The following is a 26,637-nucleotide window of genomic DNA, read 5'->3' on the forward strand; positions in this document are numbered from 1 at the left end:
ATAATAATATTAACAATAAACAGCATAAAATAAGAGGAATATAATAAAGAGAAGGAAATGTAACATTATGAAAATGAAAAGCGACATAAAACCAAAGATAATTGTCGTAGAGAACTGAAGCACTATAAAGAAAAAAAGCGAAGACACTAAAGTGAATAATTAGAAGGCAAACAAGTTAAAGACTTCAAATGTTGAGTTTAATAAATAGGAAAAGAAGTGGAGGAAATGTTGGAACTGCAGCAAAATCTTCAACATGTGAAATTTTAGGGGAAATAAAAAGGAAATAAAAAGGAAATCTTAAATATATAGAAAGAAGACAAATCAAATCCCCTCCCTCAGCACTCGGGCTGTCTCCTCCCATCCCTCATGCTCCTCCTCCTCCTTTTTCCTTTCTTCTCCCCGCCACCCCCCATCAGTCTGAAGAAGGGTTTCGGCCCAAAACGTTGCCTATTTCCTTCGCTCCATAGATGCTGCTGCACCCGCTGAGTTTCTCCAGCATTTTTGTGTACCTTCGATTTTCCAGCATCTGCAGTTCCTTCTTAAACAAAATCAAATTAGATATTTACTTTTTTAAGATAAGATTATCCCACAGTTGCACAATCCCAAAATGAATAGACGATAAAAGAAAGATGCCTACAGGTTCTAACAGATATAACAAATTAGACCACACTAACAGGCCAGGTATGGTGTAATCTGAGCTGCTAATGACATAGAAATAACTTCTTTATTGTGCTATTATGCAACCACAACTTTCTGAATTGTGGCTTAATTGTAAAGTTTTCAATTCTCTAATTGGTATGAGCAGAATGATCTGAAAGAAAGCAACGTTAGCATAGAAACATAGAAAATAGGCGCAGGAGTAGGTCATTCAGCCCTTTGAGCCAGCACCGCCATTCAATATGATCATGGCTGATCATCCAAAATTAGTACCCCGTTCCTGCTTTCTCCCCATATCCTTTGATTCCATTAGCCCTAAGAGCTATATCTAACTCTCTCTTGAAACCATCCAGTGAATTGGCCTCCACTGCCTTCTGTGCCCGCAATCTGTCCATAGATGTGCATTCTTTCGGATGTATTGCTGAGAGGGGATGAGCTGGCACACAAGACCAGCAAACCTTGCAGTACAAATGTTGCTTTACCCTGGAACATGACACCAAACATCTTGGTATTTGTATGGAAAAACATTTGCTGGAAAAAAAATAGGCTGATCACCTTTCATGCTGGACATCTGAGTCAAGGGAGATGTACACTGCAGGGGGGTGGCAGTTATGCTGCTGATGCCTGACTGCATCGGCTATGTTTTTTCGTATATATCTGCCCTCATAGGAAACATTCCTGTCAGTATTTATCTGGTGGAAAGGTAGCTCATGCATCCCACAATCAAATACACTCAATGCTGCATGAATATCAATGTTAATCAAATCACAATTGACTGCTGCATTACAGCAACAATTCATACATGTCATATGTGTTGCTTAATACAGTATTATTAAATGTTCTGAATAAAATTGCAAATAAAGCTGCTTTTTTTCTTTACCGCATCTAGAACTGGCTTGCTAGTTAGTGTGAAAAAGTGGGTTTAAGGCAAGAACGGTTTTTCAGTGCTATTGAAAATACTACAAACATTATATATGACACGGCAAAAGATGATGAACAGAGATCTCTTCTGAAGAAGAAGGGTCTCGACCCGAAACGTCACCCATTCCTCCTCTCCAGAGATGCTGCCTGTCCCGTTGAGTTACTCTACGATTTTGTGTCTCTCTTCTTCTGACAATTGGCATCTAGTTTATATCCTTGGAATTTGACGGCCCCTTGTTTGAAATTTCAACCACCCAGCTGAAAGTTGGATATGTAGCAGCCTTAATTGTACATTAAAACTATTCAGAAATGTCGAATACTTTTGAGATTGCAATCTAAAATGTGCTTCCAACTCAACCCTGCAGGTGAGAAGGAGATGGACGAGTACTACATGAAGAGAAGGCATCTTCCAGACTTGGCAGCAAGAGGGACTCTGCCTCTCCATGTTATCAAAATGAATCAGGAACACCACAGTAACCATAGAGAGAGGCCTAGACGGCCAGTACGGGCCATGTCACAGGACAGGGTCCTGTCTCCAGAGAGAGACCTGCCTCAAGAATGTATCATGTCTTATGAGCGCATCCTGTCTGATGAACAACTCTTGTCAGCTGACCGCCTCCAGTCCCGGGACCCTCTGCTCTCTCCGGACAAAGTCATGTCCCTCAAACGCACCGCATTCCACGAGAGGGCCATGTCCAGGGCCCTGTCTCAATCCCACACAGATATCTTTGTATCCACACCCATCTTAGATCGTTATAAGATGACAAAAATGCACTCACATCCCAGTGCCTCAAACTCTTCGTCCAATACCTTAAGTACAAATCAGACGAACCACACTGCTGCTAAGCGACATGCCTTTGCTTCTCGTCGACACAACACGGTGGAGCAGCTCCACTATATCCCAGGACATCATCGTAACTACCATACAGCCAGCAAAACAGAAGTAACTGTTTGATGGTAAAAAGCCCATCGCCGATTCTACAATAACAAGAGTGTGGAGGGTTTGCCAGTAAGCCAAAGGACAATGGCACTGTCAGACTACACTAATTACCCGCACTCTAATTTCTGATATGTTATTTAGGCAAGTGTATTTGTATCTAAACAAAATGGCGTACTATACAAGGCTTCAGTCTTTTCAGAGAAACTTACCATCAATTCCTTGTTTTATTCAAGGTTTTCATTTTAGTTGGTACATTAGCACAACAGAGGGCGGTGAACCAACCAGGTCACCTGACAGTTTCTATCAAAGGAAGCCATTTGGTATGGTCATCACTTGTATGAGCTTAGAGCAACAAAATCAAGGGTTGAATTTCTAGCCAACTACTATTGCTACTCTCGGAAATTGAAATTATTTGTGTTGGAAGAGACGGATAATTAATTTGGTAATTAGAATTTTTGGGTTAATTCAACAAAAGTAAAGGATACCATATCATCCCGAATAGTGTGTTTTTAAAAAAGTCCATCTTCTAAGCATGTACAGTAGAATTCAATTAGACCACGCATAGGCAACCAATTCATAACATAAACGAGGGGCAGAGCTGGCTTTTATTCCATGCTTTAATTTTTGCCCCTTGGAATGGTTGCTTAGAATTCCAGGCCTAGGGTTGGTGAAATAGCTTCATTATAGAGAGAATACAAATTGCACCATTGACCATATCTCTACCACTTCCGATAAGTGTAACGAGTTATATGTTTTTTTTCCTCTCTCAATGGTACGAGTTTTTATACGGAGTGTACGAATTCCCAAGAAATCTGCAGCACTTACAAGATAATAAGTTTATTTCATGAGCATGGGACTCTGTAAATGGATCTTTGAACCTGGGACGATATTACTTGCCGAACTTAGTTTTTTTAAAATCTCATGCATTATTCGCAAGTTTGCTTCTGACACATGAAATGCCACTCAGATAGGCGTTGAAGTCACTAACCATGCCAAAGAGCCAAGCTTAGTGATGGTTTGAAGTGAACCCGACAAAGATTAATCATTTGTTTATGTTAATCACCGAGTAGTGGTAGCCAAGAGCTTTCAGGCATGCAGACATTAAAGTTTTAGCAAACCATAGAAGGTGGAGGAGACAGAGTTTATCCATTTGTAATGTCATGAATGCCAAGTTGCATTGTTTTCTTGTTTTCGGCCACTCTTCTGCCATGTGCTGGAAGAGGAGATTAGCGGATAACTTGGCATTGTGTGTGGCATGGACATTGTGGGCCAAAGGGCCCGTTCCTGTGCTGTAGTGTTCCATGTTCTATGTTCTATGTTTCCCATCCTGCTTCGCTTATATTTGTGTACTTTTTTGTTCAGAGTATTTATTCTTCTGTGAAACATTGATTATTCATGTTTAGAAAGCAACCACATGCATTCATCATTCTTCAGTTTTCTGACACGTTCTCCTCATCATTTCCTGCTCAGTTTGCTTCCCCTAGAGTACTAGTGAAGCTGCGAATGGTCCAGGTTGGCCAGGCACCTGTACACTCAAGTGTACATGCAGTGCAGTGGTGAGGACACAGGCACAATCTAATGGTGGAATTCAGAATAATTAGAAACATATATAGAGCGCACAGGACTCTTGGGGTTGATCTGAAAATTGATATCCCCCACAGATTAGCATGTTAAGTATTCAGATCTACTGTTCACAAAAGTGGTGGAGCCTCTGGATCTGTAAAACAAAGTATGTGTTGAAAATTGTGATTTGTAAGTTTGAAGCTATATATAAATATTGGACAAGTGCTGGCCTGCTGAGGCATGTATTGTATAGTGTGGAATGATTTTTAAGTCATTGAATGGCTTGTGGTGACCTTACATACAAGTGGAAGAGATCCTATAGTGTAGCAGTTGTGTGATCTTCTGTGTTATATAGGTGGCCTAGAAATGTACTTGGGATTTTTTGTGCAACGTAGGCCATTAAGTAATAATTACATAGTTAGATATGGATTTTATCTTCATTAGCAAGTTCCTAAAAAGCGAATCCATCACTAGTAAGAAATATGATTAGATGATTATGTGAAACCAAATGTTATTTTAACTATCTGGCTACCTTCAGATCATTTTAGGCTCACACACATCTCGTCATAATTCCTTTGTATTGTGTATGAAGTTATAAAATATCCGCAACATTACGCACTGTCCAGCAATATCAGTGAGATGCCACCTCATTGCAATGCAACCAAATAAGGGATGTGAAGGAAAATTTGCATTTGTTTTAAAAGTAAAGGGAGAATAGCTTGCATTGTAAACAGTGGAGTGTGATCAAAGTCTCGTAAGTCTTGTTACAGATATTTGAACACTTATATGCCATGGTCCTGGTTCAAATCTTGGTTTTCACTACTATTTAGAATTACATCTCTTGTGGATTTAGACAGGTTAGAAAATAAAGTTGCTGGCATATTTGATTAATGCATCTTGAAAGACAGGAGGATAAAATTAAGTAATTAAAGAAGGTAATTGTCCAAATGCCAAGCCATGTTGCGGCAGAGATACAGACATTCATCGTCTAGGCTTGCTGGCTCAATGACTTTGTTTTAGTCACCAATAAAGTGGAGAGAGTGCAATGAAAGGAAGAGTTATTTATTTTACTCAACATATTTCCCTCTTTTGTTGATGCTGCTCCATGGACCAAGTGACTTTTCTTTCTGACACTAATTCTTGCAGGTGTTATTAGTCTTGAGGCTGAGTGTGAGGAGCGATTTGCTTATGGTATCAAGATATCGGTCAACTTCTATGTTCGAGTCATTGCAGTGAAATGGAAGACGAAGCATAAAAGCAGCTTAAAAGAAAAGGCCAAATGTGACAGAGCAATCAGTGTGCACATTGGTACCTGTGTCATCGTGATTATGCCCCTTACAGATCATGTCAGTCACAAAGCATAGGAAAGCAAGGGCAAACTATGAATCAGTGGCTAGCTCATCCACAGTATCAGAAGATGAAAATTGCAATGTACATAGCAAAGGCCAAAGTGGGGGAATATTCAAAGTTGGAAGAAGATTTGCAGTTTTTAAAGGATCTAAGACACTACTGTTATACTTTGTATATTATCTGTAAATAACACAGTGACACCAACTAAATAAAATTGATGCTTTCAAGCTAATGTACATTTTATTGATTAAAGCACAACAAAAGTTACAACTTACTATTTAGAAGATGGTGTTGTTGTCTATCGACGGTAATGAAGTGTTGCAGGTCTTAAGTGAAAGTGTTAAAAGGGTATTTAGGTTGTTACAGAGTAAAATATGGAATTTACAGAGAGGTTATTATAGGCAGGCGCCTGTGAGAAATAGCATTCCAAACACCAATCTGTGACAAATTTAGCATGAGATGCAGATAGAGTAATCATTTGACTAATCCCCAAATAATGGAGTAATCCAAACCCGCAGTTGATTTAAAAATTGAATAATTGTATTGTAATTAGTTGGGATCTGCAACCATTGTAAATCAGATTCTCGGATAGCTTCTTGCCAGCAACGCTGCTAGTGTCAGCAAAAGTGACTCCCTGTTGATGTGGCAAGGGTAAACCTGCTTCTCCCAACACTAACAAATAAAACAAACTGGCACCAGTTGGATGTCTCAGCCCATGAGTAGCTACCCTTGACAATCACAAAAGCTGCAACAGTCTACGGTGAGAATAACATCCACCTTTCAATGTTATTGCTCCTTTTGGATGACAACAACCTTTTAAATGATTATTATCCATCCCGTCTTGCAGGGATAATTGCAGCATCGATCATGACTGTAATCAGGGTTCTTACCAGTTAGAGAATGTTGCATTTGGAATGCCTCCAATTTGGCCACAAAACTAACTCAGCTTCACAACCCAACATTTATTATTTTAAAAGTTCTCTTCACTAAGACATTTACACTATAGTCCTGGTTCTTTCTTTTTTCTTGTTCTTCCAGGACCCCCGTCTTATTTATTGTTTATTCATTGGTACGTGTACCTGAGCTCACCAGATCCTGGTGGGACCACAGTTGCCCTGAGGAACTGCACTCATTCAGTTCCAATGGATTGTTTCCTTCTCATTTTCAGTTTGGTCTCGTGCTTAATACCATGGCCAAGATTGCCTGGTTACAAGGCTGGGAGAGGAAGCTCCGAGGGTCAGATGGGTGCATGACAATGTGACCTAAATAAAAGAGGGCAGATCTGCTCAAGGTAAATTCACCGAGTGGACTGATTCCACCAACGGAGCAGGAAAGCAAAGATCTGAACTCATTATTGAAAGAATTTCACACAGTGATCAAATTATACCAATCTGTAAGCTATGACTTGATTCAAAAGAAGCATTGTGGAATGAACTGCAGAGGCGGAGTGCAACATACTGGCACGACAATACTGCAGACTTGCATGACTGATCAGAGATTAATATTTAAGCAATTGTAAATGGCAGTACAGTTCAAAGGAAAAGCATGTAGGAAGAGGAACATGTGGCAGATAATTCAATATGAACTCACCACACGTTTCCAAGCAGTCAACAGTTCGACATCTGAATGTTGCCGACCAGCACCTAGCACACAGGGATCATGAAAGATAAAGCAAATCAACACTGGAACATTAACATATGCAGCATATCCTCCATTTACACTGCAATGATCAGTCTCTAAACAGGAGTGGCAGCGAAAGCCAAGTGCAATGGGCTTTATTTCATGGACAGAGAATTGGTTGGCAGACAGGAAACAAAGAGTAGGAATAAACGGGTCCCTGTCAGAATGGCAGGCAGTGGCGAGTGGAGTGCTGCAAGGCTCGGTGCTGGGGCCGCAACTATTTACAATATTTATTAATGATTTAGATGATGGGATTAAAAGTAACACGAGCAAATTTGCAGGTGACACAAAGCTGGGTGGCAATGTGAACTGCGAAGAAGATGTTAGGAAGTTGTAGGGTGACCTAGACAGGTTGAGTGAGTGGGCAGATGCAGGGCAGATGCAGTATAATGAAGATAAATGTGTGGTTATTCACTTTGGTGGCAAGAACAAGGAGGCAGATTATTATCTCAATGGTGTCAGATTAGGAAAAAAGGAAGTGCACCGAGACCTGGGGGTCCGTGTTCATCAGTCACTGAAAGTAAACATGCAGGTACAGCAGGCAGTGAAGATAGCTAATGGCATGTTGGCCTTCATAACGAAAGGATTTGAGTATAGGAGCTAAGAGGTCCTTCCGCAGTTGTACAGGGCCCTTGTGAGACCACATCTGGAGTTTTGTGTGCAGTTTTGGTCTCCTAATTTGAGGAAGGACATCCTTGCTATTGAGGCAGTGCATCGTAGGTTCACCAGGTTAATCCCCGGGAAGGAGGGACTGTCATATGAGGTAAGATTGGAAAGACTGGGCTTGTATTCACTGGAATTTAGGAGGATGAGAGGCAATCTTATAGAGACTTCTAAAATTATAAATGGACTGGACAAGCTAGATGCAGGAAAAATGTTCCCAATGTTGAGGGAGTCTAGAACCAGGGGCCACAGTCTAAGAATAAAGGGGCGGCCATTTAAATTTGTGGAATTCTCTGTCACAGAGGGCAGTGGAGGCCAAATCACTGGATGGATTTAAGAGAGAGTTAGATAGAGCTCTAGGGGCTAGCGGAATCAAGGGATATGGGGAGAAGGCATATTACTGATTGTGGATGATCAGCCATGATCACAATGAATGGCGGTGCAGGCTTGAAGTCCAAATGGCCTCCTCCTGCACCTATTTTCTATGTTTCTTTGTTTCTATGAGAAGTTTGTGTGTGACTATGGGCTGGCCGCTGTGGTCGGCGTGGTAACTGGGATGGGGGGGGGGGGGGGTGTATTTGGGGTCAGGCAGGTGAGCTGTCCCTGCAGCAATTGACAAGATACAACATCCTTCCTTGGGATGACCACCTGCAGAAATCAGAAACCAGAAACATGGGAATAAAGTAGTAGATGATCGCCTCAAACAAGGAGGACATTAATCAGAGGTAAGTCTGCAGGGAAAATACTGATCAATCACTTTTTCAGAAGGTGTTAAATAGTAGATTGTGCAACCTCGTAATCGGATTGTTAAGGGTTCATCTATTTGTGAATTTTATATTATGCTGCCATGTAATATTGTAGATTAGCAAACTAGTTTGATAAAAATTGAGATAGGCACACCGCAGAGAAAATATCCTGTGTGTGGTATAACATTGTGGTGGAGAGTGGGCTAATGATGGCTTAAATTGTACCTTTACAAGTGCCATGGTTATGCTGACACAAGGAACTGCAGATGCCAAAATCTTGAGCAAAACACAAAGTGCTGGAGAAACAGTGGGTCAGGCAGCCTCTGTGGTGGTGGTGGCGAGGCGACTTTTTCCCCCCTCAGATCCTGCCTGACCCAGCTGAGTTCCTCCGGCACTTTGTGTTGTGCCATGATTATGTCGAAACATTGGATGTGCTGGGAAGCATTTAGAGTTACTGCTCTAATTGGTTACAGTTTAAACCTGTAGGCAAGACATTTTCTTTCCAATTCCTGCAATGGATTTGTGGCTTTGTTTGATGGAAACTGTTATACCTACTGCATGGTGGAAGCAACTCCACCTTGGGAAATCTGTAACACTTTATGTTCACTCGACGTACTAATAATCCAATCCACATGACTTCTGAGGTCTTCTACAATAGTATTTATTTCTGCATACCTTCTTAGTTTAGGATCTGTAGCAGTCATTCAGCCTTCTCACCGTATATAAACTTGGGTGAAGTTTTATATTCACAGTTTTGAACTAGCTTCAGAACCAGTTGTAGCATAATAGCTAATTATCTGACTAATAAAAAATAATACAGGTTAGAGTTTTATGCAGCTGGTATTTAACTGGCTATGAGAAAGACTATCGTTACTATAACATTTTAACTTAAGTAGCGACAATGGATTTGCTGAGAGAGAGGTGGTGATTTTGTGTTTTTGGTCATTTTATGGATTGTTTATGGTAGTATACATAACAATGTACCTTTGTAACTCTTACTTTGCACAAACTATTGGTTGAAAATCGAATAAGCTTCAGGATGAGCAGTACTTCACTATTTCTCTGTAACTTAATTGTTGTTCAAATTACCTGTAAAAGCACATCCTGTGTGTTCTGTATACAAACTGTAACAAGTTTAGTAAAAACTTATATAGTCTTAAGGACATTTTTTCACTTTGTCAGTTACAACTATTTATGGATTCAGTAAAAAAAAATTAAACCAATTTAAACAAAACACAAATGGCTCTGACGTTAAATTGGTTCTGTTTCCATTAACCTCTCCGGATTTCAACATTTTAAGGACTCTTTTGCCTCTGCTGATGGACTCTGCTCTCCCAGTCACGTTCACCCAGGTATCTATTGAGACCGCACTGTTAAACCATCCTTGACTGTGAATTAGGGTTAGGGTTAGAGTCAGGGATTAAATGGCAGTTCAATTGGATGAAGTCAGAGTGCACTGCAGGTTATTTTTACTACATAAAGATTGATCCTTCTAAATAACAGATAAAGGGTTTAGCTTAAGGGTTCATCTATTTGTGAATTTTAGTTTAGTTTAGAGATACAGCGTGGAAACTAGTTCTTCAGCCCACCAAGTCCGCACCGACCAGCGATCCCCGCACATTGACACTATCCTACACTGGAGACAAATGTTTACACTTATACCAAGCCAATTTACCTACAAAGCTGTATGGCTTTGGAGTGTGGGAGGAAACCGAAGTTCTCGGAGAAAGCCGACGCAAGTCACGGGGAGAACATACAAACTCCGTACAGACAGCACCCGTAGCCAGGATCGAACCCAGTTCTCTCGTGTTGTAAGCGCTGTAAGGCAGCAACTCTACCACTGTGCCACTGTGCTGCCAGGTGTGATTATAGTTGGCATTTTTGACAGGTCTCAGCAGCAATTTAAGTACCGAGCGTGGGTCCCAGCCTGACTGTGCAGTCAGACAGCAAGGTTGCCCTGAAGGTGGTGATCTCATTGTACTTAGAATAGATGTGCAGTGTTGCAGTTCTTTGCTATGGTTTCCAAGCCAGGTGTTATAAAGTGTTCACAGACTCCCTTGGGTTGAATGAGTCATGGAATTGTATTTGCATGTTTCTAAATAGTTTTCAATTTAATGATTTTTGTGCAGTAATTTTGAGCTTGAAAAAATTTGATTATGAATCAGTTTTGAGCTGGAAACAAATAGAGCAAAGTCTCCCAGAGTCCCATCACTGATGCAGCCAACCCTTGAAACCCAGAGTCCCATCACTGATGCAGCCAACCCTTGAAACCCAGATGTCCCATTTCTATTTTAAGTTTGGTAACATCAGCTGAAGTTCATTAAAATTAGTACCTACGACAAATAAAATCACTGCACTTCTTGCAAATGTTCTATTTTGGACCCCTTGGTGCCAATTGATTAGCATTTTATTCCTTAATGAAAACTTTGATTCCATTTTTCCAAAGAAATGTATTTGTGTATATCTCAATTCAATTCAATTCAATTCAATTCAACTTTATTGTCATTGCACAGATACAAGTATGGGTACAACGAAATGCAGTTTAGCGTCAGTCCGTAGTAATAGTGCAATATAGAAATAAAAATACAGAATAAGCAAACAATGTGGACGGAGAGACTGGAGAAATCTATCGGCGGGACTCCGAGTTCAGCAATGTGATAGTGTTGTTGTAGAAGCTGTTCCTCATCCTACTAGTATGAGACCTGAGGCTCCTGTACCGCCTCCCTGATGGGAGGAGGGCAAACAGTCCATGGTTGGGGTGGGAGGGGTCTTTGATGATCTTCTCACAGTATCGGCAGGAGCTCATTCACCTTAAACTTGTGGCTTCAAGACACGCTCTAGGCATAAGTATACAATCCAGGCCAGCACTTCAGCGTAGCATCATTAGACGTCATCCCTCAATCCCACAAAATGGGGAATTATGAAAGATAGACACCAGCAATAAGAACAACTTTCATTTATACAGTAACCTGAAGGTATGCTTTCTCTCACGAAAAGCTCGGAGCACAATGTTTAAATTCATTGGAGATTGTTTAATGAATGCAAGAGTATAAGAAATAAAGGTGGGAGTAAGCCATTCATCGGAATCATTTTCCTGTTGTGGAAATGTCAAAGATTAAGGTTATGTAAGGTTAAAGGGAGGAATGTTTAAAGAAGATGTACAGGGTACGCTTTTTAACATAGAGCGTGGTCTATGCTTGAACACACTGCCAGGAGTAGTGGCAGAACTAGACATGACAGTGGCATTTAAGAGGTTTTTAAGTAGGTGCATGAATATACAGGGGATGGAGGGAGAACAAATTAGTTTAATTTGGTATCATGTTTGGCACAGACATGGTGGGCTGAAGGGCCTGTTCCAGTACTGTACTGTATTCAATGGCTCTGCTATTTAATTAAGACCTTGGCTGAATCTTTCTTCAGCACCACGTTCCTGCACTAAACTCATACCCCTTGGTTACTTTAACACCTAAAAATCTATTCATCTCTGTCTAGAAAATACTCAAGTGACTGGGCCTCACAAGCCCTCGTAGAGGGTATATGTCAATGCTCCTTCACCCTCTGGATGAAGAAATGTATGCTCTCCTCTGTGGCGGGTGACTACCCTTTGGTTTGGGACCATAACTCCTGCTTCCAGCCAAGGGGAACATCTAACCTGTCAACTAACATAAGAATTTTGTACACTTGTATGAGATCACCTCTTGTTCTTTTAAACTCCAGTGAGCATACATCCAATTTGCTAACACTCATATGATACACCATCTTTCATCAGTTACTGATTGTGCATTCTGCCCAATTTTCATTGCTATTAATTTTAATGGAAAAAAAAGATTGGGAGGATGTTCAATAGACAGCCAGTCCACTATCGTTTTAGTTTAATCAAGCTAGTTTATTACAGCTGTCGATACAAACCTTTGTTTCTCTAATAAAAAGTATTTACTGTGTTTCAACTGGCACAGCAGTGCTCCACCATTGTGAACTGCCATAACATTGCAGACAAAGATAGAAAATACTGGAAAACCTCAGCTGTTCAGGCAGCACCTGTGGAAAGAAAAGCAATCAACGTCTCGTGTCAGCAACTCTTTGTTTCAAGTTTTTGATTTCCATCAGCTTTAAAATAGCTCCACACGTTCTTGTAAGGATGTTTACATCACTGTAGCTTCCCATATCCCCACTGACCATTTTTGAATGCAAATGTATTTGATTAAAAATAATAATGGGTCTTTCAACGTAGCATGATATATAACCATGACATTAGGCTACTAAAACTGTGATTATCATTTTTAGCAAAGATTAATCTTTGAGAAAGCTTCAGCTTGCCAATGAAGATAATACACACATTGTTATCATTGCACTGAAATACGTAGAAAATTCAAGTTGATAATTAGTTCACAAACGACAATTGGCTGCACAATACAACGAGAGGAAAAGGTCAATTTGTGTGTCTCTACATGAGATGCCAGTGTGTTAATGAAACACTTTTTGGACCCAATGATATCAGCAGGTGAGACCAGTTAGATGGACACTAAAGCACTTTCTGTAGCAATGGTATACCATGCCCAGACAACAGTCAAATTATTTAAGAAGGAACTGCAGATGCTGGAAAATTGTAGGTAGACAAAAATGCTGGAGAAACTCAGCGGGTGAGGCAGCACCTATTTCCTTCGCTCCATAGATGCTGCCTCACCCTCTGAGTTTCTCCAGCACTTTTGTCTACCAACAGTCTAATTATGTTTCTTGAACCAAGAGAAAAGATTGTCAATGTAGCATTGAGTTAAGCCCATATATGTGCCAGCAAGCTGGGCTTCACAAATTAATTTTGCGCAACATCCTAATGCTCAACATATCCATGCGTTTGCTTCCAATTGTGATTCCAGTTTATCGCCACATGCACAAGTGAGTTACAGGTAACATTCCTTGTGCCAACATCACAGGCTGGTAGACCCAGACAAACACATAAAACATCAATTAGATGTAAATTATACAAGATAGTGAATAATAAAATGCTGCAAACATAAGATGTTAACTGGAAATCAGAATTGGAATAGAAGTCCATGCTCGTGCAACAGATGATACGCAGGGTCCCGCTGCTAAGGGAGGATTCGGGTTATGCTGGAGGGATGCGGGTGGGGGGGGGCAGCTTTAGTCCTAAAGGCGGGATATTTAACAATGGAGAATCTCACTGACAATGCACTGAACACAGAAGCTGCCAGCAATCACACTGTGTTGCTGGAGTTAGCCATGCAGGAGGCAGTATCTGTTCACGTGCATGTGGCAGCACCGAGTCTGACCAAACTAGTCCCCTGCTCACAGTTTCCCTCTCCCACTTCCTCCTTCTACTTAAGATAGACACAAAATGCTGGAGTAACTCAGCGTGTTGGGCAGCAGCTCTGGAGAATCGGAATAGGTGACATTTCGACATCTTCAGACTGAGAATCAGGGGAAATGGAAATGAGAGGTGTAGACGGTGATATAGGGAGATATGGAACAAATGAATGAAAGATATGCCAACAAGTAATGATGATAAAGGAAACATGCCATTGTTAGTTGTGGGCTAGGTGTAAATGAGTTACAGACCATGAGACTCAGCAAGACTCCTTCTATTTCCTGGGTAAGTGGAAGTATTTTGTCTGGATAGTCTACAACCCAACAGTATGAACATTGAAGATAGGCACAAAATGCTGGAGTAACTCAGCGGGACAGGCAGTATCTCTGGAGAGAAAGAAATAATGATGTTTCGGGTCGAGACCCTTCTTCAGTCTGCCTGTCCCGCTGAGTTACTCCAGCATTCTAATGATAGGGTTCGAAGGATTGGATGCTGCTATTGTAGAGGCCCCGTTCCCATAGCCGATTTCCCCAAGGCCATGATCTCTGTTGGTCCAGCAAAACAGATAATACGGCAAACCATTGGAACCAAGGGTGCCGGAAAATCGGATTCATGGAAAATCATGATGCCATTGTAACTCCTAGGGATTGAAACTGATGTAATGTAATGTCTCCACCCTTCATTCTAATTTGCAAACATCCTTGATGTCTTGGTCTGAGTCTTCAGTGGTGCACCAAATATATTCATGTTCAAGGAGCTAGTTATGTTGGAGCCAACAAATTGAAAGAAAAGAAAGGGAGTGGGGAAAGGCAGGAACTGCACAAAGAATGAAGCAAAGGGGCAGCTAGATCTTAATGAGAATAGCCTTCAGGGAGAGTGAGAGTGAAAGAAAAAGGAAGCATAGCAAATGAAAACAAGAATGGGATTTGGACAGGAAAGATAATGATTGCTGGAAGAGAAATATTTAGAAAGACTTGTACTGTAGATGACAGCACAAGAGATTAATTGTATTATATCATGCATTGTGTGTTCCTTGATATAACATCTTATCTCTGATATTCAAGACGTCTCCATTTCACCTTCTGTGAAACTGCAGAATGACTCAGCAGATCTGAAAAATAAATGTCGTGAAACGTTTTGAGATGTTTTGAAGTTTAAGGTACAAACCTTTGGCTGAAATACTTTTAAATCATGTAGTTGGTGCCCAATTATTTCATCGTCTACTGGCAGGGTCATGCATTAATGCATGAACTCCCTGTTTCCAAAGAAGAGAATCACATTTCTAATAACCAAAGGAATGTTGTCGAAAGCAAATTAAAAAGGAAATAAAACAACAAACAACTGAATGTTTGCTCTCAGGTCACGAACTATAATTCCGTGTTTCTTTTTGAGTAGAAAGACTAAATGACTGCAAAATCCTTTAACATCTGACAACAGTTTTCATATCATTTACTAAAACAGTGTTCAGTGGTGGATGTTCCCATGTAGGCAAGCATGCAACCAAAATGATATCTTGTGTGCAAATGCAAATATACATTCATATTACATTATACCTTTCATTGGCTTATAATGACTCCCCTACATTATGAAGTAGTAATGCCACAGCTAATGTTCTTAATGTCAGCTGAAGTTTGTGCCTTTTATACCCCATAACTGTGGGACCCAGGAGAGGACTGTAGCCCTGAGGTTTGATACACGACTTAGTATCTAAACGTGGGTGTTCTTCTTTTACTTCTTCTTCCCCCCCCTCCCCCCCCCCCACTCTCACATCAGTATGAAGAAGGGTTTGGACCCGAAACGTTGCCTATTTCCTTCACTCCATAGATGCTGCCTCACCCGCTGAGTTTCTCCAGCATTTTTGCCTACCTTCGATTTTCCAGCATCTGCAGTTCCTTCTTAAACATAATTACTATCACGGTGGCGCAGTGGTATAGTTGCTGCCTTACTGCGCTTGCAGCGCCATAGACCATGGTTCGATCCCGACTACGGGTGCTGTCCGTACGGAGTTTGAACGTTCTCCCCGAGACAGTGTGGGTTTTCCCTCGAGATCTTCGGATTCCTCCCACACTCCAAAGACGTACAGGTATGTAGATAAATTGGCTTGGTGTATGTAAAAATTGTCCCCAGTGTGTGTGGGATAGTGTTCATGTGCGGGGATCAATGGTCGACACGGGCCTGATGGGCTGAAAGGCCTGTTTCCACGCTGTATCTCTAAACTAAGCTAAACTAAACTACTATCATGTGCTGAATAATAATGAATTAAATTATGTTTTTTTCAATGAAACCAAATCTGTGTATCACTGATTGACTATTAAAAATAAACGAGAATCACAAAATCCAAATAAACTCATTTTTATCTGTAATCATAATTTTTATAGAAAGCAAACATTTCAGATATTGTGTGACCAACCATTTCCACGCGTATGGCTCTGGTACCCATAGATAATAAACAGAAAGTTTCAAGGTCATCTTGAAAGGTTCTACATCGAGCACTGTCTCTAGAGGCAGCCAATACCATCAAAGACTCACGCCACCTTGACCATGCCCTCTTCTCACTGCTACTATCAGGAAGACGTTCGCTAAGAATTATAACCATCAGGTTCAACCATCAGATTCTTGAACGACCATGAACAATAAGGGCCGGCACGGTGGTGCAGCAGTAGAGTTGCTGCCTGATGCCCCTGTCCCACTTAGGAAACCTGAACGGAAACCTCTGGAGACTTTGCGCCCCACCCAAGGTTTCCGTGCGGTTCCCGGAGGTTGCAGGTGGTTGCCGTAGGTTGCAGGTAGTGGAAGCAGGTAGGGAGACTGACAAAAACCTCCGGGAGCCGCACGGAAAGCTTGGGTGGGGCGCAAAGCCTCCAGAGGTTTCCATTCAGGATTCCTAAGTGGGAAAGGGGCATTACTGCTCTTTCATTGCCAGGGACCCGGGTTCAATCCCGACTACGGGTGCTGTCCGTATGGAGTTTGTACGTTCTCCTTGTGATCGTGTGGATTTTCTCCGAGATCTTCCGTTTCCTCCCACACTCCAAAGACAGATATGTAGGTTAATTGGCTTGGTGTGTGTGCAAATTGTCCCCAATGTGTGCAGGATAGTGTTAATGTGTGGGGATCGCTGGTCGGCGCGGACGGTGGGCCGAAGGGCCTGTTTCTGCACTGTATATCTAAACTAAACTAAACGCTAACCACAAGTCTACCGCAACACCAGAACACTAATGTATTTTTGGTGGTTGCTCTTATTTCAGTGCCTATTTTTCATGTCAGTACATACCAGTACGACATTGTAACACCCCTTAAAAGTTAAAAACTCGATTTTTATATTTTTAGAATTTTTGATCTTACAAAAAGATTACTAAAGTTTAAAAGATAAAATTGATTAAATAGGTACTCAGGTCGTTAAATAGTTTAAGCAAGTTATATGTCTATAATGATCTACCATAGACATCAGCTGCAAGGAATAAATGTACGGGCACCTTTGGGTCTATAAAAAAAACTCTGCTGTGAAAACTATTGATTTATTGTATATTTTATTTATGTTGTTGTTGCTTCTAATGTCCCTGTAAAGCTGGAGCAAGTATGAATTTAATTGCTCAGCCATTGTTCTGGTTCATATCCGCTGCTTATGACAAGTAAACACTTGAAATATTGAAACCTTGAAATCCATTTTAAATGGTAATCAGATGGAGGTGCAAGAAACTGCAGATTCGAGAATCTTGAGCAAAAAAACAAAGTGTTGAAATAATCTGTGGTTGATGCTGCTTGACCTACTGAGTTCATCCAGGCCTTTGTTCAATGATGGTTCCTTCTTCATTCCTGACAAGTGTTCTTGCCCACAAGACCAGCAAGCAGGTCCAGGAACTAACTCAATGTTTTTTTGTTCATTTTGACACGCGTTGAAAATAGTCTTGCAATGAATCTAAATTATTTATAGATACAGGATTCTTAACATGTGAACATTCGCTTTCTGTCAACACCACATTCTCCTCAGCTTCCTCCTCAATGCTGCTGGCTTTGTGAAACATCCGTGATGGTGTCCATTGGTGTGACAAAGTTCAACATAACCAACTTCGCTGCAATGGCTACAATTTCTGCTTTCCCTAATCCTAAGTGTGGTTCACCAGGATTATTTTCCATGATGACACTTGTTGAAAATCCATTGAAGTTGTTGTCATTAGCTTCGAAAATGCATGAAAGAAGCAAATCTGGATAGGTTCCTGTTGTGCTGCATCCATGATTTCTCCAAGATGCTCATTTCTTGAAGCAATATTTAGGCTGGATTCCGGGCAGATGATTATCTTCTGAGCAAACATGATGCAGTAAATGCATTAATATATACATACATATATATGTAACTTGGTCCTTTGCCTGGCTAATTGCAGGCGAACTCGGTGGGAGAAAAATGTGTCCTTGGACGTGAGGATGAGCTGGGCAGTTACCCATGAGGAATAGCATCTTGCATTTCTGGAACCTTGAGGAGCAATCAAGATGCTGAAGCCATCAAATCAAGAATGTTGATGTCATCCAGGCCTATTGCTTGGCTGTATGACTTCTCTAGCTGTCAAATGGTGTAAAGCAACTTTGCTATTTAAACCAGCTGAATAATAAAAAATAAAAAAATTCTCGACTGTAGGCATGCTTGCAACAACAAAATGTGACACCACCTAGTTTGATTTGTTCCCTCAGCTACAATGTAATGGTCAGTTGTGTCTACTGCGCATTTGCAGAAGAAACTAGTTTTATCGGCATCGAAGATATCAATATGATTCTTAAATCTGTTCTCGGATGCCAGGTCATCTAGACTTGAAGTGCCTCTGGATAAACTATCCCCATAAAGTTGTTTGTAGAAGTGATTTGGTTACAATTTACTTCACGACAACAAGCCGTTGCTGAGGCTGAGGTTGTCAACACACACTTTATTTTGCAAAACATTCAACTTTCCCCACCAACTCTATTTGTATGAAAGCTAGGCTGGGTTGGAGATTAATGTATTATTATACTAAGTGAAGATTGTCTGCTCCAATTCTAGATCTTTGCATGTTTGTATTTTTTTAGTATTGTTATTCCCTTCTCCACTCTTATATTCTTCATTTATATTTTCCATATTCAACCACTCAGTGTGTTATGTTTGTCATGAGGTTTTTTTTTCACGTGTTCTCCTTGTATAAAATGCTCACCATACTTAATACTTGTTTTCCAGTTATTGAAAGTTACATTTTCTTTCCCCGCCATGGATAGCTTTCATTTGCACCTGTATCTTAAGTTTAACTCTGAAGCCCCCCTCAAGTCTGAAAAACAACCTTCCACCATCACCCTCTGCTTTGTTCCATTAAGCCAATGGTCCATCCATTCAGCTATGGAGAATGTCATGGACAAATGTATCAGGAAAGGATTGGGAAGAGGAGTTCAAGTGACATGCAACCAAAACTTGAGTTGACCATTGTGGACAGAGGATAGATGCTTTGTAAAATGGACGCCTAGTCTCAGCTTGTCATCAGTGTAGAGGAGGCCGCCCGATTGTGAGCATCAAAAGCAGTAGACCAGAGGTGCCTCAGCTTGAAAGGCTATTTATGTCACTGGATGAGTGGTGAGGGAGGATGTGTAGGTCTTGGTGTTACTCCTCCTTTGATTGCAAAGGAAAGTAAGTGCCTGGACATGGGGAGATGTGGGTGGGAAGTGTTGAGAGGACCGTGAAATCCCAAAGAGAGTGGTCCCTGCTGAGAGTAGAAAAGGGGGAAGAGGTGAAGAAATTATTGGTGGTAGGATCACAGTGAAGCTGGCAGAATTGACGGAGGATGATGTGTTGGATAGATTTCTGATTATTTTCTTCCAAGCTGTCATCAGATTAATTTCTGAAAGAAATAATTGTTTCATGAAAGTTTAGCTTGAGTTTCATGCATTTATATTCTGTTCCACAGCAGCCTAGGATTTTTTAACAACCTTAAAGATTAATGTGTCACCTGCAAAGATTTGTGCATGTACACACTCAGCACTTTCAGTGCCTGCAAGGTCTTTAGAATTATGCTACTTCATTGATACTGTCTCTCCTTATTCTGGTGATCAAAGTGTATTTTTTTCACAATTCCCTGACTTAAATTTCATCTGTCTTGTATCTTCCCAGGTTATCTTTAGTCTAGTTTAGTTTAGTTTAGAGATACAGCGCGGAAACAGGCCCTTCGGCCAACCAAGTTCGTGCCGACCAGCGATCCCCGCACATTAACACTACCCTACACACACAATTATACCAAACCAATTAACCTACAAACCTGTACGTCTTTTGAGTGTTGGAGGAAACCAAAGATCTCGGCGAAAACACATGCTGGTCACGGGGAGAACGTACAATCTCCGTACACAGCACGCGTAGTCAGGATCAAACACGGGTCTCTGGCGCTGTATGCGCCACCGTGCCACACCTCTGTACCTCTCCATCTATAATAATAATAATAATAATAATACATTTTATTTATGGGCGCCTTTCAAGAGTCTCAAGGACACCTTACAAAAATTGAGCATGTAGAGGAAAAACATGTAAGGGGAATGAAATAAATAGTAGAGACATGACTAGTACACAAAGTAAAGACAGAATTCAATACAAAACACAGTATGAGGCAATTAATGCAAAGATGAAAAGGGAGGGGGACGTGGGGCTAAGGATAGGCAGAGGTGAAGAGATGGGTCATGAGGCGGGACTGGAAGATGGTGAGGGACACGGAATTGCGGATCAGTTGGGAGAGGGAGTTCCAGAGCCTGGGAACTGCCCTAGAGAAGGCTCTGTCCCCAAAACTGCGGAGGTTGGACTTGTGGATGGAGAGGAGACCGGCTGATGTGGATCTGAGGGACCGTGAGGGTTGGTAAGGGGAGAGGAGGTCAGTGAGATATGGGGGGGGGCCAGATGGTGGAGGGCTTTGTAGGTGAGGACCAGGATTTTGTAGGTGATCCGGTGGGAGATGGGACGCCAGTGAAGTTGTTTGAGGACTGGAGTGATGTGATGCCAGGATTTGGTGTGGGTGATGAGTCGGGCGGCTGCGTTCTGGACCAGTTGGAGTCGGTTGATGTAGGTGGAGCTGATGCCAAGGAGAAGTGAGTTGCAATAGTCCAGTCGGGAGGAGATGAAGACATGGATGAGTCTTTCAGCAGCGGGCGGTGTGAGGGAGGGTCTGAGTTTGGCGATGTTGCGGAGATGAAAGAAGGAGATTTTAATGACATGGCGGATGTGAGGCTCAAGGGAGAGGGTGGAATCAAAGCTCACGCCAAGGTTGCGGGCCTGGGGAGATGGGGAGACAGTGGTGCCGTCGATGGTGAGAGTGGGGTTATTGATTTTGCTGAGTGTGTCTTTTGAGCCTATGAGGAGGAATTCTGTCTTATCGCTGTTGAGTTTGAGGAAATTATGTTCTATGTCACTCTACAGTCTGCTACTATCCACCTCATTATTTAATACATTTCTGGAGTTGGTTTACTACGTTGAAAATCTATCCTGATTACCCAAGTTTAAATTATTAAAACGAGGTTAAATTATTAAACGAAGAGTCAAGATCGAAGAGTGTTTAATTGTCATATGCCGGGATCAGAACAATGAAATCCTTACTTCCTCCAGTATTATAACACAACACCAAAAACCGATAAAGGTCCAATAAACAAATATAATAAAATATATTATGTTATGTTTAGGAAGGAACTGCAGATGCTGGTTTAAACCGAAGATAGACACAAAGAGGTGGAGTAACTCAGCGGGACTGGCAGTATCTCTGGAGTGAAGGAATGGGTGACGTTTCAGGTCAAGACCCTTCTTCAGATCGGGATGTCTCGACCCGAAACGTCACCCATTCCTTTTCTCGAGAAATTACAATTTATACTCAGTAACTCATGCATTTTGGTAGCAGGAATAAAAATGGCATAGATTATTTTCTAAATGAGGAGATAATCCGGAAATCAGAGATGCAAAGAGACTTGGGAGTGCTGGTGCAGGATTCCCAAAAAGTTAATCTTGCAAGTCAAATCGATAGTAAAGAAAGCAAACACAATGCTAGCATTTATTTCGAGAGAGCTTGTATGCAAAAACAGGAATATAATGCTAAGGCTCTATAAGATACTGGTCAGGTCACATTTGGAATATTATGAGCAATTTTGGGCATCATATCTGAGGAAGGATCTGCTGGCTCTAGAGAGGGTCCAGAGGAGATTTACAAGAATGGTCCCAGGAATGAGTAGGTTAAAGATGATGAGCATTTGACAGCACTGGGCCTGTACTCGCTGGGGTTTAGAAGAATGAGGGGGGAGGGACCTCATTGAAATTTACAGAATAGTGAAAGGCTTGGATAGAGTGGATGTGGAGAGGATGTTTCCACTAGTGGGAGAGTCTAGGACTAGAGGTCATAGCCTCAGAATTAAAGGATGTTCTTTGAGGAAGGAGATGAGGAGGAATTTCTTTAGTTAGACGGTGGTGAATCTGTGGAATTCCTTGCCATGGTAGGCTGTGGAGATCATGGTAGTGGATGGCTGAGATAGATAGATTCTTGACTAGTACAGGGGTTATGGGGAGAAGGCAGGAGAATGGGGTTAGGAGGGAGAGAAAGGTCAGCCATGATTGAATGGCATAGATTTGATGGGTGGAATGGCTTAATTCTGCTCCTATGACATGATCTTATTGGACCATATTAGAGCAAGCTGAAGTACAAAAACAGCAACCCCAGGAAAATACCAAGATATTACTCTCCTAAAACTAATAAGGCCCCGAATCTATTGGCAATGTTATTGAAACAACAAAGTATCGTTCTTTTAATGTGCTTGAAAGTTTGTGATTTTTACAAAAGGTAGACTTTGGACTGAAAGAACCGAAAGGCATCGTTTACTGCTGGACAATGAAATGGAACATTAACCTTCAAATGTCACAGAAATATGAGGAGGTTTTTCTGTGCAATTTGAAAAGTCTATAGTCTTTGGTTTGTGACATAATTCTTTCAATAATGATGTTTTACTGCAAATTGCTGTCTTTTGGTCATTTATCACCCATTAATCCCCCCTAGGATACATTGAATTATTGCTTATAATTTTCATGTACTTTTGAATGATCTTCATCTTTAAATTTTAATACTACTGTGATAAAAGATATATGTGGTCCATAAATCCAATTCTTTCCTGATAGATTGTTGCAGCAGTTTAGATTTCCTCTCTACCTTAGTTATTGATTTTGAAGTCCCTAATAATTGAGATGTCCAAGGAAACTAATGTGTGATCTGGAAGGTAATCATGTTTCCTGGCAAACGACAAAGTGGTATTTCTCACCGCCAGCTCAATCACACATGCTGATCATTCAGCAGCGAGAATGTCATTGCCTATCATATAATATCATGCATAGGATGCAGCACCTGCAGTAGGTGCATATGCAGTATCTGGTGCAAGGCAATAAATGTTGACATGTCTTCACTTTACTGAGTTTATAACAAGTTTATACCTTCATAAGTGATAGCAGAATGAGGCCATACAGCTCATCAAGTCTACTCTGCCAATCAATCATGGCTGATCTATCTCTCCCTCCTAATCCTGCTTTCTCCCCATAGCCCTTGACACCTGTACTAATCAAGAATTTATCTATCGACCTCTGCCTGAAAAATATCCATTGACCTGGCCTTCACAGCCCTCTGTGGCAATGAATTCCACAGATTCACCATCCTCTGATTAAAGAAATTCTATCTCATCTCCTTCTTAAAGGAACATCCTCTAATTCTGAGGCTACGACCTCTGGTCCTACACTCTCCCACTAGTGGAAACATCCTCTGCACATCCACTTTATCCAGGCCTTGCACTATTCAGTCAGTTTCAATGGGGTCCCCACATCATCCTTCTAAACCACCATAAAACAAATGGTTGAGGTACACATCCACTCCAGCAAGGTTTCAATACCCCATTGTCTAAGCCTGCTGGGGATCAGTAATTGCATTTTTTTCTCTCAGAATGCAATCACGGACTAATAAAGAGAAACCCCCAAGGAAATGAAGAGCTATAATGTGCGGGAAGGAACCACAGATGCTGGCTTACACCGCAGAGTGTAAGTGTAAAATGCTGGAGTAATTTGGTGGGATAGGTAGCATCTCTGGATAGAATGACGTACCCACTTCTTCTCTCCAGAGATGCAGCCTGTCCTGCTGAGTTACTCCAGCATTGTGTGTCCATCTTCAGAAGAACGTTGATACCATGTGCACTGAGCATTTTTTCAATAGAGAGATTGACATTCATCAATTCATGTTGGGTGTAGTTTCAAACCAAGGGTGACAATCTCATTCTCTCAAGTACAGGCATTTCCTACATTTTACTGTTTATGCACTTGCCTCTTTTCTGTTTCAGACTCACCTATACATTAGTCCATGATCCATTCTCTTCATTCCATCTCTCCATTGTTATCCCTTTAATCCCTCCCTAAGCATTTCCTCCTTGTCCTCCTTGTGCACTGTGGAGTAATGGGGATAAATCATTACTGGCAATGCAGTTCTTCAACTATCAATGTATCAATGTACCTCAATGTATTGGATTTAAACCTATTTGTCATCATTTGGCTCATTTCTCACTGTTTAATTGTCAGCTGTAATGCTAAGAATTTAAAACCTTTTTGAAACATTTTAAGATTATAGTTTGACACTAATAGTTGAAGAATCACATTGCTAGCAATGATGTGTAGGAAGGAAGTGCAGATGCTGGTTTAAACCAAAGATAGAAGTATCTTAACCCGAAATGTCACCTATTCCTTTTCTCCAGAGATGCAGTCTGACCTGTTAAGTTACTCCAGCTTTTTGTGCCTATCTTTGCAAGCAACGGTGTTAAGCTGACAATAACACATTCACCACTTGTTACAGGTAGCATTAGCATTCAGTTCTATTGACGTCAAGGAATTTCAGGGTTAGCTACTTTTCTTTTACTTGTTGGAGCTGTACCTCATGTATGAATTGCTGGCCCGTAACCTGCAAGGGTAATGATGGGAGATTGTCCGTTGCACCAACTATCGATAATTGTCTCCTGAGCTCTTCAATTGACTCTTTAAACTCTTTGGATCAGAGTCCCAAACAACTGCAAGAGATGAATTAATAATGAAGGCAAGTGCAACCTTCAGTCTGTATGTGACAGGAAACAGTAAGAGAAATGTTCCAGCCTATCTGGCAATTTATCCCTATTCAAATGAATGGAGTTATTCTAGAGGAAATATTTAATTTAAAAAATGTATAGGGTGAGCATCTTCATCTGTCAGGGTTTGTGAAAGATAAACAGGAAATAAGTAATTCCATCTTCTCCTCATGACGCAAGGGAGCAGACTCTCTGGAACATCAGTATTAGTAACACGAGAGTAATTGGTAGAAGGTAATCCAGAGAGAGAGATGTGAATTTAAGTGCAGAGCACATCCTTCTGTTGACATCTAGCTGTAGCACTCAAAGTCGAATGTCATATTAAATTAATTCCTGTGTTTTTTTTTAAACGGGCACTAATGCACTCCTGCAGCTGAATGTTGAGATAGGAGGTTTGTTCCTACACATTTTAATTTAATGGAAAAGGAAAGGAAAGTGATAAGAAAGAAGCTCAACATTGTAGGAAAATAGTCAGATTGCAGTTCCGTTTGTATAATTTTAAACGTTATCACATGTGGTGGAAAAGGGTAATGAGGATTGGACAGAGAAAATCCTTATGGGGTAAGCTTATAGCTGAGACCTTAACATCTTCCCAGAAGTTGAATATATTGACTATTTATAAACTCTAGAAGCCAGTAAACATGTGGACATTAGTTAAATGATTGGAGCCATCAATGGTGGCATCACATCACTCCAGTCCTCAAAAAACTTCACTGGCTTCCCATCTCCCACCGGATCACCTACAAAATCCTGGTCCTCACCTACAAAGCCCTCCACCATCTGCCCCCCCCCCATATCTCACTGACCTCCTCTCCCCCTACCAACCCTCACGGTCCCTCAGATCCACATCAGCCGGTCTCCTCTCCATCCACAAGTCCAACCTCCGCAGTTTTGGGGACAGAGCCTTCTTCAGGGCAGCTCCCAGGCTCTGGAACTCCCTCCCCCAACTGATCCGCAATTCCGTGTCCCTCCCCATCTTCCAGTCCCGCCTCAAGACCCATCTCTTCACCTCTGCCTATCCTTAGCCCCACGTCCCCGTCCCTTTTCATCTGTGCATTAATTGCCTCATACTGTGTTTTGTATTGAATTCTGTCTTTACTTTGTGTACTAGTCATGTCTCTACTATTTATTTCATTCCCCTTACATGTTTTTCCTCTACATGCTCAATTTTTGTAAGGTGTCCTTGAGACTCTTGAAAGGCGCCCATAAATAAAAATAAATAAAAATAAAATAAATAAAAATTAAATAAATAAAATTTATTAATGGTAGTGAAGCCTCGCTGCAGCAGTGAAGGCTCGCAGGTCGACCCGTGCGGTCGGCGGTCGATGAGAGTGTGGGGGAACCGCCGTGAAGGAGTGGGACAAACAATGGACAATGGGGACCCGGCGTGGCGGAACCACTGTTGGGGAGGAAGAGAACAAAGGAGGTGCCGACTTGCTTAGTAACTTTGTCAGTGCCGTAGGTGGCCGCTATTTGTATACCTTGGGTATGCAAGCAGAAAATGTCACTATGCCTTGTCACATGTGACAATAAAGTATTCCATATTCCATTCCATTCCAACCATAAAAATTAGTCTTGTTTCAAAACTGCCTTATCATTCAACAACATAAACATGACATTCGCTGGTAGATTTGAGGCTGCTAATGGGACATTTGTAAATTGATCTTCCTTCTTCTAATCCAGTG

The 26,637-nt window shown here is 41.3% G+C and overlaps 1 protein-coding gene across 2 annotated transcripts in view; it reads left to right on the top strand.

The window, feature by feature from the left end:
- The window catches only part of shisa6 (shisa family member 6), a 404,397-nt gene extending 398,739 nt beyond the window's left edge, over positions 1 to 5,658 (top strand). For both annotated transcript variants that reach the window (XM_033044070.1, XM_033044071.1), the window contains one exon: positions 1,944 to 5,658. In XM_033044070.1, the coding sequence (XP_032899961.1) occupies positions 1,944 to 2,533 (590 nt within the window). In that variant the 3' untranslated portion in view covers positions 2,534 to 5,658. The remainder of the gene's footprint in view (positions 1 to 1,943) is intronic.
- Positions 5,659 to 26,637: the final 20,979 nt, after the last annotated feature.

Source organism: Amblyraja radiata, chromosome 26 (genome assembly GCF_010909765.2).
Source record: "Amblyraja radiata isolate CabotCenter1 chromosome 26, sAmbRad1.1.pri, whole genome shotgun sequence".
NCBI lineage: Eukaryota > Metazoa > Chordata > Chondrichthyes > Rajiformes > Rajidae > Amblyraja > Amblyraja radiata.